The sequence below is a fragment of the Scomber scombrus genome, unplaced genomic scaffold (genome assembly GCF_963691925.1).
Source record: "Scomber scombrus unplaced genomic scaffold, fScoSco1.1 SCAFFOLD_262, whole genome shotgun sequence".
In the NCBI taxonomy this organism is placed as follows: domain Eukaryota; kingdom Metazoa; phylum Chordata; class Actinopteri; order Scombriformes; family Scombridae; genus Scomber; species Scomber scombrus.
Genome location: NW_026910418.1, coordinates 11,661 through 23,229, shown reverse-complemented (window position 1 = coordinate 23,229; position 11,569 = coordinate 11,661). Strand labels below are relative to the sequence as shown.

At 41.2% G+C, this 11,569-nt stretch overlaps 1 protein-coding gene across 1 annotated transcript; it reads right to left on the bottom strand.

Annotated features, from left to right (window-relative positions):
- Positions 1–3,442: 3,442 nt before the first annotated feature.
- Positions 3,443–10,477, bottom strand: LOC133977004 (tripartite motif-containing protein 16-like). Its single transcript, XM_062415147.1, has 2 exons — positions 9,878–10,477; positions 3,443–4,760 (listed from the first exon to the last, which is right to left on the bottom strand). The coding sequence occupies exons 1-2, from the start codon at positions 10,475–10,477 to the stop codon at positions 3,696–3,698; spliced, it is 1,665 nt and encodes a 554-aa protein (XP_062271131.1). The 3' UTR covers positions 3,443–3,695.
- Positions 10,478–11,569: the final 1,092 nt, after the last annotated feature.

The following is an 11,569-nucleotide window of genomic DNA, read 5'->3' as shown; positions in this document are numbered from 1 at the left end:
TGTGTGTGTGTGTGTGTGTGTGTGTGTGTGTGTGTGTGTGTGTGTGTGTGTGTGTGTGTGTGTGTGTGTGTGTGGACCTTGCTCACCTTTCATCTTTGATCAAGAGCTAAATATGGCATCCAGCTCTGATCCTGTCAAACCCCTGAAAACTCTCAAACTCCCAGAGGCTTCAGTTTCTCTTGTTCCTGTGTGTGTGTGTGTGTGTGTGTGTGTGTTTGTGTGTGTGTGTGTGTGTGTGTGTGTGTGTGTGTGTGTGTGTGTGTGTGTGTGTGTGTGTGTGTGTGTGTGTGTGACTGCAGGCGTAACTGGTTTCAATGGATGGATGGATGTCTTTGATAGTGATGAGAAAAGAGTGTATGAAAAGACGTAAAATGAGAACATATTGTTTGCATGTTTATAATATACAGACAAAAAACAGACCACCATGTTTCTTGTTGTCTTTGTGCTTTCTATCAATGATTAGTCATCACATTCACAGGCTGACAGACAGGACATTTATCATTTTTAAAGAAAAAAACAACATATTTTCTGATTTATGGAGTCTTCTATGAGAGTAAACTGAATATATTTACCCTTAGGAAGCAGTGATTATCATGTTTATCCCCATTTTCTGACGTTTTATAGACTAAACAACTAATTGATTAATTGAGAAAACAATCAACAGATTGATTAAGACCAGGTGGGGAGTTCTGGTCCTCTGAAATGAGGCCAACGCGGAAGTAACTTAAAACTGCATTCTATCAAAAGGCCACCAGGGGGCGACCGTTTTGGTGTCAAAAGGACTTCCGTCTCCATACAAGTCAATGGAGAATTCACCAACTTCTCACTTGATTTCTAACCTCAGTAAACGTTTTCAAAATGTGTTTATGGTCTCAATCGCTAGTTTAAAGCCTTCTTCAATGCAGTATGATGTTCATTTGGGACATTTTGGCCTCCCTGATTTTATATGTGACGATAAAGCAGGGTATGCATTAGGGCGTGGCTACGTGGTGATTGACAGGTTGATTGGTTCACAGGTTCAGGAGGGCGCCTCATGCTCCTCCTGATGCCCATATAAGTACAATCCATGTTTTTATTTTACCCAGCATGCACCTGACATTTTAAAGATGGCGCTGCTCAGATCCGATACTATTGGCCTCCGAGCAGCAGTCCACAAACCAATGGGTGACGTCACGGATGTTACGTCCATTTTTATATACAGTCTATGATTAAGATTGAAAAACTAGCATTTATTAGTTTTTTTAAATGTATCTGTAGCTGCAACATACAATAGATATTTTTAATACACTACTTTTAAGTCATTAATATATAACATGTCATAGCAATAAATGACTTTTGAATGTCTCATATAGCTATTTCCGTTCTCCTATTTTCACTTTTGCTCTATGAATAATAGCTGTTGTTTAAAAATATCTATATAAATCAAGTTTTTTATTATTATTAAAGGTTATTCTACAGCTAAAATAACACAGCACATTATTAGGTTTCCTCTGTTAAACAAAATCATGAAGAGAGCAAAAAAAATTCTAATAAAACATGATTTATATGATCAGGAGTATCAAACTGTCTGTATTCTTCTTCTTTTTTTATCTTTGACATAAATGCTGAACATCCTTCTGTCTACTATGTAACACACACACACACACACACACACACACACACACACACACACACACACACACACACACACACACACACACACACACACACACACACCCTGCAGATATAATATGATCAAGTGCATTACATCAAATCAGATTAATGCACCCTGCTAAGAGTGTGGTGGGGTCAAGTGCATGTGTGTGCATGTGTGCGTGTGTGTGTGCGTGCATGTGTGTGTGTGTGTGCGTGTGTGTGTGTGGTCTATAAATAGGCCTCTCTGCTGACTGCATGGAGCTGTCAGTTTATTCCTGTGACGGCCTGAATTGGCATTATGTGCTTCAACAAATAAGCGATATTGATATTCAGAGTCTGAGTGGAAGGTTATAAAAGCAGCTCAGTGGGTTTCGAGGTTATTCAGTGAAAATCAGACGTTAAAAAAACTGGCATAAGATATTTAGATTTAATACTAAGACACTTTATTTTTTCCTTCACACTGCTGACTATTCTTCCCATCACTGTGGAAAACATTCAAGAGTCTTGTGGGACATTAAAACGCAGGAGCTGGATGTTAATTACCAACATATTCACATGCATGTGTGGAATCCAATCAAGCTGCTTCATCAGAATCAATTACAGCTTTTTTCAATTAGCTCATGGTATAAATCAGCGCCTCTCAAAAACATCTGCGCTGGAACACAAAGCAAAAAAATACTCCAAACATTTTTTTTGAGATATAAATAACATCATATGAAAACAAATAAAAGCAGCTGTGATATAAATAATGGTTTGATAACATTAATGTTAAGTCTAATCAAAACACGGTGCTATCCAGATTTAACCCTGAAAAAACAAAAGAGAGGAAACAGGATGAGAAAAACAAAATTGATGATTATCTCATCTCAAGAAAACAACCTTTTGAGATAATGAACCTGTTAGAAGGAGGAAATGTCTGTTATCTGATGATTAACTTGAGATCTTGAGATAATGGGATTGTGGAGGAAAAAAAAAAAATGCTTTCATCTCACATATTTTGGTGTTTTGTTGTTTCCTCTCGCACTGAAACTGTTTGAGTCTGCGTCGTGTTATATTAAAGCAGGGCCGATGTTTTACACGCTGAGTACATGATGTCGACATGTTGCCTCCACTGTGGATTTGTGGAAGTGGGATTTGCTCCAAATATGGCAACAAGCACAGATGGAAGAAGTATTTAGATCCTTTATTTATGTAAAAGTACCAATACAGTTATGTAAAAATACTCAATTTCATGTCATGAGAAATCCTACTACAGTAAAGTATTATGAGTGATGTAGTTAAAGTATTACAGTAAACATCATTAATGATTATTATCATGATCATTACAGTTTGATTGAACATTTCTTTATGAATTTACAAAGTGATGAAAACAAAATATCTGTGATGAAGGAAGTTCTGTTTAAAGACTGTGTAAAGTGAATTCAGACATTTTCTTCTAAACACATTAAATAGGTCATAAATGTATTTCTAAAAAAGGTGTAAAAAGCATTTCAACCATTTAGATTTGAATCGTGGAGCTAGGCTTCACAAACTGTGTTTCAACATTTCTGTGTCTGGATTTAATGGCATAAACCCGCCCCTGCTGCTGTAGAGGTATAAATACATTCAGCTCACACTACTACTATAGTCTACAGTTAACCAGTTAGCTGAGTTAGCCGCCGAGTTAGCCGCCGAGTTAGCTTCCGAGCTAGCCGCCGAGTTAGCTACCGAGCTAGCCGCTGAGTTAGCTGTCGAGCTAGCCGCCGAGTTAGCGGCTGAGCTAGCCGCCGAGCTAGCCGCTGACTTAGCCACCGAGCTAGCAGCTGAGTTAGCCGCCGAGCTAGCAGCTGAGTTAGCAGCAGAAAGCTCTCAGACGCATGTTTTTGGTAGAGGTGGTGACTTTGATTGACAGGTGACACTTGGTAGGGGGCGGGGCTTCAGCAGACTCGGCGGGCACGCCCACAGCGTTTGGGAGAAGAGAAAGAGGCTGATTTTTACAATACTTTGAAGCCTCAGAAACATGAAAACAAAAACATGAAGAATTACAACATCTGACACATGAAGTCTGAAATGACTTCTGTCTATTTCACTTTACACAACTCCGCTGTGCCTCCACCATACATATTAAGTCCAGCATAGAGAGGCTGAGTGAATGTGGTCTGGACTCTGTGGAGGAGAGTCATGGTTTCAGAGACGCTGTAGAAGGACAGAATACCTGCTCTGTGATCCAGGTACACTCCGACTCTGGAGGAACCAGGACCTGAGACGGGAGTTTTAATGCTGTTGAAGTAAAAGTCATACCTGTTATTGAAACAGAGTAAAGACCAAGATTTATCATTAAATCCAAATACAGATTCATCTCCTGCTCTGCTGATGTTCTTGTATGCGACTGCTACATAAACTCCCCATCTTCCTCTCCACTCCACCTCCCAGTAACAACGTCCAGTCAGACTCTCTTTACTCAGAACCTGACGATAACCAGTGAATCTGTCTATGTTATTAGAATAAGACTGTTGTTGTTCCGTATATTCTACTTTTCTGTTCCCCTCAGATAATAACAGCCGTGTGTATGCTGTGTTTGGATCCAGAGTGATTTCACGTGAATATTTTAAGAACTCAGCTCTGGTCTTGGGTTCTGGTTGTGGCAGTAAAACGTCCACTTCAGTCACTGTCAGTAAGATGTTTGTCCAGTCATCCCTCAGGATGTCCTGTAGTTTATCTCTGAGCTCTGACACAGCTGCTGTCACATCCTCAAAGTATCTCAGAGGACGGATATTGATGCTGGATGAGTCTGTAGGTTCACTGAGTTGTGACACTGAAGGGTAGTTATGTAGAAACTGGTTGTGATCCTCTGTGTGTGAGAGCTGCTTCAGTTCAGCGTCTTTCCTCTTCAGCTCAGTGATCTCCTGCTGCAGCTTCTCCTGAAGCTCTTTGACTCGACTCACTTCAGTTTCCTGCTGGGATCTGATCTGCTGCTTCACATCAGAGCTTCTTTTCTGGAGGAGACGGATCAGCTGAGTGAAGGTCTTCTCACTGTCCTTCACTGCTTTATCAGCAGAGCGACTGACGGCCTCCACCTCCTGTTGAAGCAGCTTCACATCTTTCTCTCTGTCCTGGATTCTCTGCTGGATGTTTAGTCGACTCACCTCGAGCTCTCTCTGCCTCTCAGTCCTTTCTGCTGCAGCTGGGACTGTGTCGTGGCCTCTATGATCCTCCATAGTGCACAGATAACAGATACTCTTCTTATCTGTACGGCAGAATATCTTCATCACCTCATCATGACGAGAGCAGATGTTCTCCTGGAGCTTCTCCGAGGGCTCCACCAGCTTGTGTTTCTTTAATTTGGTTGATTCAAAGTGAGACTGGAGGTGATTCTTACAGTAAGACATCAGGCACGTCAGACAGGACTTGAAGGCTTTCAGCTTCCTCCCAGTGCAGACATCACAGGCCACATCTTCAGGTCCAGCATAGCAGTGATCAGCAGGAGCAGCTTGGAGTCCAGTCTTCTTCAGCTGCTCCACTAAAGCTGCTAACATGGTGTTTTTCTTCAGGGCAGGCCTCTGTGTGAAGGCCTCTCTGCACTGAGGGCAGCTGTAGATTCTCCTCTGATCCTCTCCATCCCAGAATCCTTTAATACAGCTCATACAGTAGCTGTGTCCACAGGGAATAGTCACCGGATCCTTCAGTAGATCCAGACAGATGGAACAGCTGATTGAGTCTCGGTCCGGCTGATCTCTCTGCGCCATTTCAGCTCTCAGAGGCAACGACTGTCTGAGCTTCACTTCCTGATAAGTTTTATAAGTTTGAGTTCTGATCTGATAAGGGAAACAGGTTTGAACAGATCTGAACACGTGATTCAGTCATGAATGCAGCCTGACAGTTCTTTGCTGCACCACATGTTGGTTACACCCATCTACAAACTGTAGATTTAAAGGGAGAAAACAATGAACTCTGATCCCAGAGTGGAGCTTGTTGTGTTTAAAGAACAGAGACGGTTATCAGGACGAGGAGCCGCACTGTGGATTCAAACTGTGTTTCCTCATTTACAGTAAAGTCTCAGATAAAAGCTGCTCAACATTTAACTTTACTGCAACACATTTATATTTGAATCATGTTGTTTGTGTTTGAAATACAAGCAAATAAAACCAAAGTTCATCTTATCCAGAAACTCTGCTGATAAATGTCGACCTTTGACAGTCACATGATCCTCTGTAGAAACTGTCAGCAGCAGTACTGGAAGAAGTACTCTGATACTTTACTGCAGTAAAAGTACTAATACTGCAATGTACTAATACTACATTACAAGTAAAAGTACTCCATGATAACTCCTCCTACAGTAAAAGTACTGCAGTATTATGTGATGTAGTATCATAGACTGTATATAAGAAATGGACGTAACATCCGTGACGTCACCCATTGGTTTGTGGACTGCTGCTCGGAGGCCAATAGTATCGGATCTGAGCAGCGCCATCTTAAAAATTTCAGGTGCATGCTGGGTAAAAAAAAAAAGGATTCTACTTATATGGGCATCAGGAGGAGCATGAGGTGCCCTCCTGAACCTGTGAACCAATCAACCTGTCAATCACCACATAGCCACGCCCTAATGCATACCCTGCTTTATCGTCACATATAAAATCAGGGAGGCCAAAATGTCCCAAATGAACATCATACTGCATTGAAGAAGGCTTTAGACTAGCGATTGAGACCATAAACACATTTTGAAAACGTTTACTGAGGTTAGAAATCAAGTGAGAAGTTGGTGAATTCTCCATTGACTTGTATAGAGACGGAAGTCCTTTTGACACCAAAACGGTCGCCCCCTGGTGGCCTTTTGATAGAATGCAGTTTTAAGTTACTTCCGCGTTGGCCTCATTTCAGAGGACCAGAACTCCCCACCTGTGTAGTATGCAGTATTACAGTAAAAGATCACACAGCTTATTGTTTCTCGGTCCAGCTGATTTCTCTGCGCCATTTCAGCTCTCAGAGGCAACGACTGTCTGAGTTTCACTTCCTGATAAGTGCAACAGGTTTGAACAGATCTGAACACGTGATTCTGCTGAATGCAGTCTGACAGCTCTGTGCTGCATCACACGTTGGTTACACCCATCTACAAAATGCAAATCTAAAGGGAGAGAACAATGAACTCTGATCCCAGAGTGGAGCTTGTTGTGTTTAAAGAACAGAGACGGTTATCAGGACGAGGAGCCGCACTGTGGATTCAAACTGTGTTTCCTCATTTACAGTAAAGTCTCAGATAAAAGCTGCTCAACATCTAACTTTACTGCAACACATTTATATTTGAATCATGTTGTTTGTGTTTGAAATACAAGCAAATAAAACCAAAGTTCATCTTATCCAGAAACTCTGCTGATAAACGTCGACCTTTGACAGTCACATGATCCTCTGTAGAAACTGTCAGCAGCAGTACTGGAAGAAGTACTCTGATAATTTACTGCAGTAAAAGTACTAATACTGCAATGTACTAATACTACATTACAAGTAAAAGTACTGCAGTATTATGAGTGATGTAGTATGCAGTATTACAGTAAAAGTACTGCAGTATTATAGTGATGTAGTATGCAGTATTACAGTAAACAATCACACAGCTTATTGTTTCTCGGTCCAGCTGATCTCTCTGCGTCATTTCAGCTCTCAGAGGCAACGACTGACTGAGTTTCACTTCCTGATAAGTGAAACAGGTTTGAACAGATCTGAACTCGTGATTCAGTCATAAATGCAGCCTGACAGCTCTGTGCTGCGTCACATGTTGGTTACACCCATCTACAAACTGTAGATTTAAAGGGAGAGAACAATGAACTCTGATCCCAGAGTGGAGCTTGTTGTGTTTAAAGAACAGAGACGGTTATCAGGTCGAGGAGCCGCACTGTGGATTCAAACTGTGTTTCCTCATTTACAGTAAAGTCTCAGATAAAAGCTGCTCAACATTTAACGTTACTGCAACACATTTATATTTGAATCATGTTGTTTGTGTTTGAAATACAAGCAAATAAAACCAAAGTTCATCTTATCCAGAAACTCTGCTGATAAATGTCGACCTTTGACAGTCACATGATCCTCTGTAGAAACTGTCAGCAGCAGTACTGGAAGAAGTACTCTGATACTTTACTGCAGTAAAAGTACTAATTCTGTAATGTACAAATACTACATTACAAGTAAAAGTACTGTATGATAACTCCTCCTTAAGTAAAAGTACTCCAGTATTATGAGTTATGTAGTATGCAGTATTACAGTAAAAGTACTGCAGTATTATGAGTGATGTAGTATGCAGTATTACAGTAAAAGTACTGCAGTATTATGATGATGTAGTATGCAGTATTACAGTAAAAGTACTGCAGTATTATGAGTGATGTAGTATGCAGTATTACAGTAAAAGTACTGCAGTATTATGAGCGATGTAGTATGAAGTATTACAGTAAAAGTACTGCAGTATTATGAGTGATGTAGTATGCAGTATTACAGTAAAAGTACTGCAGTATTATTAAGTGAACTTTGTGGTGTTTCAGGAGGAAAACTGCCTCTAATAAACTCTCATTGTAGTTTCACATTTTCTCCACAAGCTTTGAATGAGAAGAAAACACTTTGATCACTGTTGATAAAAATCCTGTTTATTGATTATTGAAGCTTCAGATTGTTCACACATCCAATCAGTAAAGTGTGATCAATGATTTCATGTTCAGATTGACTTCATCCACACAGTCAGTTAGTTTAACCCAGAATGTCAGCTATGTACAAGAACATCATTAATGATTATTAGCATGATCATTACAGTTTGATTCAACATTTCTTTATGAATTTACAAAATGATGAGAACAAAATATCTGTGATGAAGGAAGTTCTGCTGTTTTCTCCGTTTAAGAAACAAGAGACACAAATACATCAATACAAACATGAAACTAACATTTAGAACAAAGAGAAGTTCACATTTTCATCTGAAGAAATGTCAGTGAAGGTTAAAAACAAGGTGAGCAGTGAGAGCCTCCATGGATAAAAACACACAGGAAAAAGTCACGTTTAAAGAAAAACTGAACATATCAACAACACATACATAAAGTCAAATAAAGTGTTGAATATCCTTATTAGCTGATCTCCGAGCAGCTCAGAAACATGGAGACAAAAACATGAAGAATTACAACATCTGATACATGAAGTCTGAAATGACTTCTGTCTATTTCACTTTACACAACTCAGCTGTTGATTCATAACCAACCCAAAGTCCAGCATAGAGAGGCTGAGTGAATGTGGTCTGGACTCTGTGGAGGAGAGTCATGGTTTCAGAGACGTCGTAGAAAGACAGAATACCTGCTCTGTGATCCAGGTACACTCCGACTCTGGAGGAACCAGGACCTGAGACGGGAGTTTTAATGTTGTTGAAACAAAAGTCATAACTGTTAAATAAGCAACGTAAAGACCAAGATTTGTCAGTAGATCCAAATCGAGATTCACGTCCTGCTCTGCTGATATTCTTGTATGAGACTGCTACAAAAACTCCTGGGAACCATCCTCCTAACCCTCTCCACTCCACCTCCCAGTAACAACGTCCAGTCAGACTCTCTCTACTCAGGACCTGAGGATGAAGAGTGAATCTGTCTGTGTGTCTAGAATAAGACTGTTGTTGTTTAGTATATTCTGTCTTTCTGTTCCCCTCAGATAATACCAGCTCTGTGTTTGCTGTGTTTGGATCCAGAGTGATTTCACGTGAATATTTTAAGAACTCAGCTCTGGTCTTGGGTTCTGGTTCTGACAGTAAAACATCTACTTCAGTACCTGCCAGTGAAATGTTTGGCCATTTGTCCCTCAGGATGTCCTGTAGTTTATCTCTGAGCTCTGACACAGCTGCTGTCACATCCTCAAAGTATCTCAGAGGACGGATATTGATGATGGATGAGTCTGTAGGTTCACTGAGTTGTGACACTGAGGGGTAGTTGTGTAGAAACTGGTTGTGATCCTCTGTGTGTGAGAGCTGCTTCAGTTCAGCGTCTTTCCTCTTCAGCTCAGTGATCTCCTGCTGCAGCTTCTCCTGAAGCTCTTTGACTCCACTCACTTCAGTTTCCTTCTGGGATCTGATCTGCTGCTTCACATCAGAGCTTCTTTTCTGGAGGAGATGGATCAGCTGAGTGAAGATCTTCTCACTGTCCTCCACTGCTTTATCAGCAGAGCGACTGACGGCCTTCACCTCCTGTTGAAGCAGCTTCAAATCTTTCTCTCTGTGCTGGATTCTCTGCTGGATGTTTAGTCGACTCACCTCGAGCTCTCTCTGCCTCTCAGTCCTTTCTGCTGCAGCTGGGACTGTGTCGTGGCCTTTATGATCATCCATAGTGCACAGATAACAGATACACTTCTTATCTGTACGGCAGAATATCTTCATCACCTCATCATGACGAGAGCAGATGTTCTCCTGGAGCTTCTCTGAGAGCTCCACCAGCTTGTGTTTCTTTAATTTGGTTGATTCAAAGTGAGGCTGGAGGTGATTCTTACAGTAAGAGGCTGAACACGTCAGACAGGACTTGAAGGCTTTCAGCTTCCTCCCAGTGCAGACATCACAGGCCACATCTTCAGGTCCAGCATAGCAGTGATCAGCAGGAGCAGCTTGGAGTCCAGTCTTCTTCAGCTGCTCCACTAAAGCTGCTAACATGGTGTTTTTCTTCAGGACAGGCCTCGGTGTGAAGGCCTCTCTGCACTGAGGGCAGCTGTAGATCCTCCTCTGATCCTCTTCATCCCAGAATCCTTTAATACAGCTCATACAGTAGCTGTGTCCACAGGGAATAGTCACCGGATCCTTCAGTAGATCCAGACATATGGAACAGCTGATTGAGTCTCGGTCCGGCTGATCTCTCTGCGCCATTTCAGCTCTCAGAGGCAACGACTGTCTGAGCTTCACTTCCTGATAAGGGAAACAGGTTTGAACTTTGATCTGAACACGTGATTCAGTCATAAATGCAGCCTGACAGCTCTGTGCTGCGTCACATGTTGGTTACACCCATCTACAAACTGTAGATTTAAAGGGAGAAAACAATGAACTCTGATCCCAGAGTGGAGCTTGTTGTGTTTAAAGAACAGAGACGGTTATCAGGACGAGGAGCCGCACTGTGGATTCAAACTGTGTTTCCTCATTTACAGTAAAGTCTCAGATAAAAGCTGCTCAACATTTAACTTTACTGCAACACATTTATATTTGAATCATGTTGTTTGTGTTTGAAACACAAGCAAATAAAACCAAAGTTCATCTTATCCAGAAACTCTGCTGATAAATGTCGACCTTTGACAGTCACATGATCCTCTGTAGAAACTGTCAGCAGCAGTACTGGAAGAAGTACTCTGATACTTTACTGCAGTAAAAGTACTAATACTGCAATGTACAAATACTACATTACAACTAAAAGTACTGCATGATAACTCCTCCTTAAGTAAAAGTACTCCAGTATTATGAGTGATGTAGTATCATAGACTGTATATAAGAAATGGACGTAACATCCGTGACGTCACCCATTGGTTTGTGGACTGCTGCTCGGAGGCCAATAGTATCGGATCTGAGCAGCGCCATCTTGAAAATTTCAAGTGCATGCTGGGAAAAATAAAAACAGGGATTCTACTTATATGGGCATCAGGAGGAGCATGAGGCGCCCTCCTGAACCTGTGAACCAATCAACCTGTCAATCACGACGTAGCCACGCCCTAATGCATACCCTGCTTTATCGTCACATATAAAATCAGGGAGGCCAAAATGTCCCAAATGAACATCATACTGCATTGAAGAAGGCTTTAAACTAGCGATTGAGACCATAAACACATTTTGAAAACGTTTACTGAGGTTAAAAATCAAGTGAGAAGTTGGTGAATTCTCCATTGACTTGTATAGAGACGGAAGTCCTTTTGACACCAAAACGGTCGCCCCCTGGTGGCCTTTTGATAGAATGCAGTTTTAAGTTACTTCCGT

Bases quoted from the DNA above. Each gene is read 5' to 3' on its own strand.
- LOC133977004 (XM_062415147.1), bottom strand. From the start codon at position 10,477: ATGGCGCAGAGAGATCAGCCGGACCGAGACTCAATCAGCTGTTCCATA. The intron at 4,761-9,877 runs GTGAGTCGACTA...AGAGAGCTCGAG, and splicing joins AGAGGCAGAGAGAGCTCGAG to GTGAGTCGACTAAACATCCA.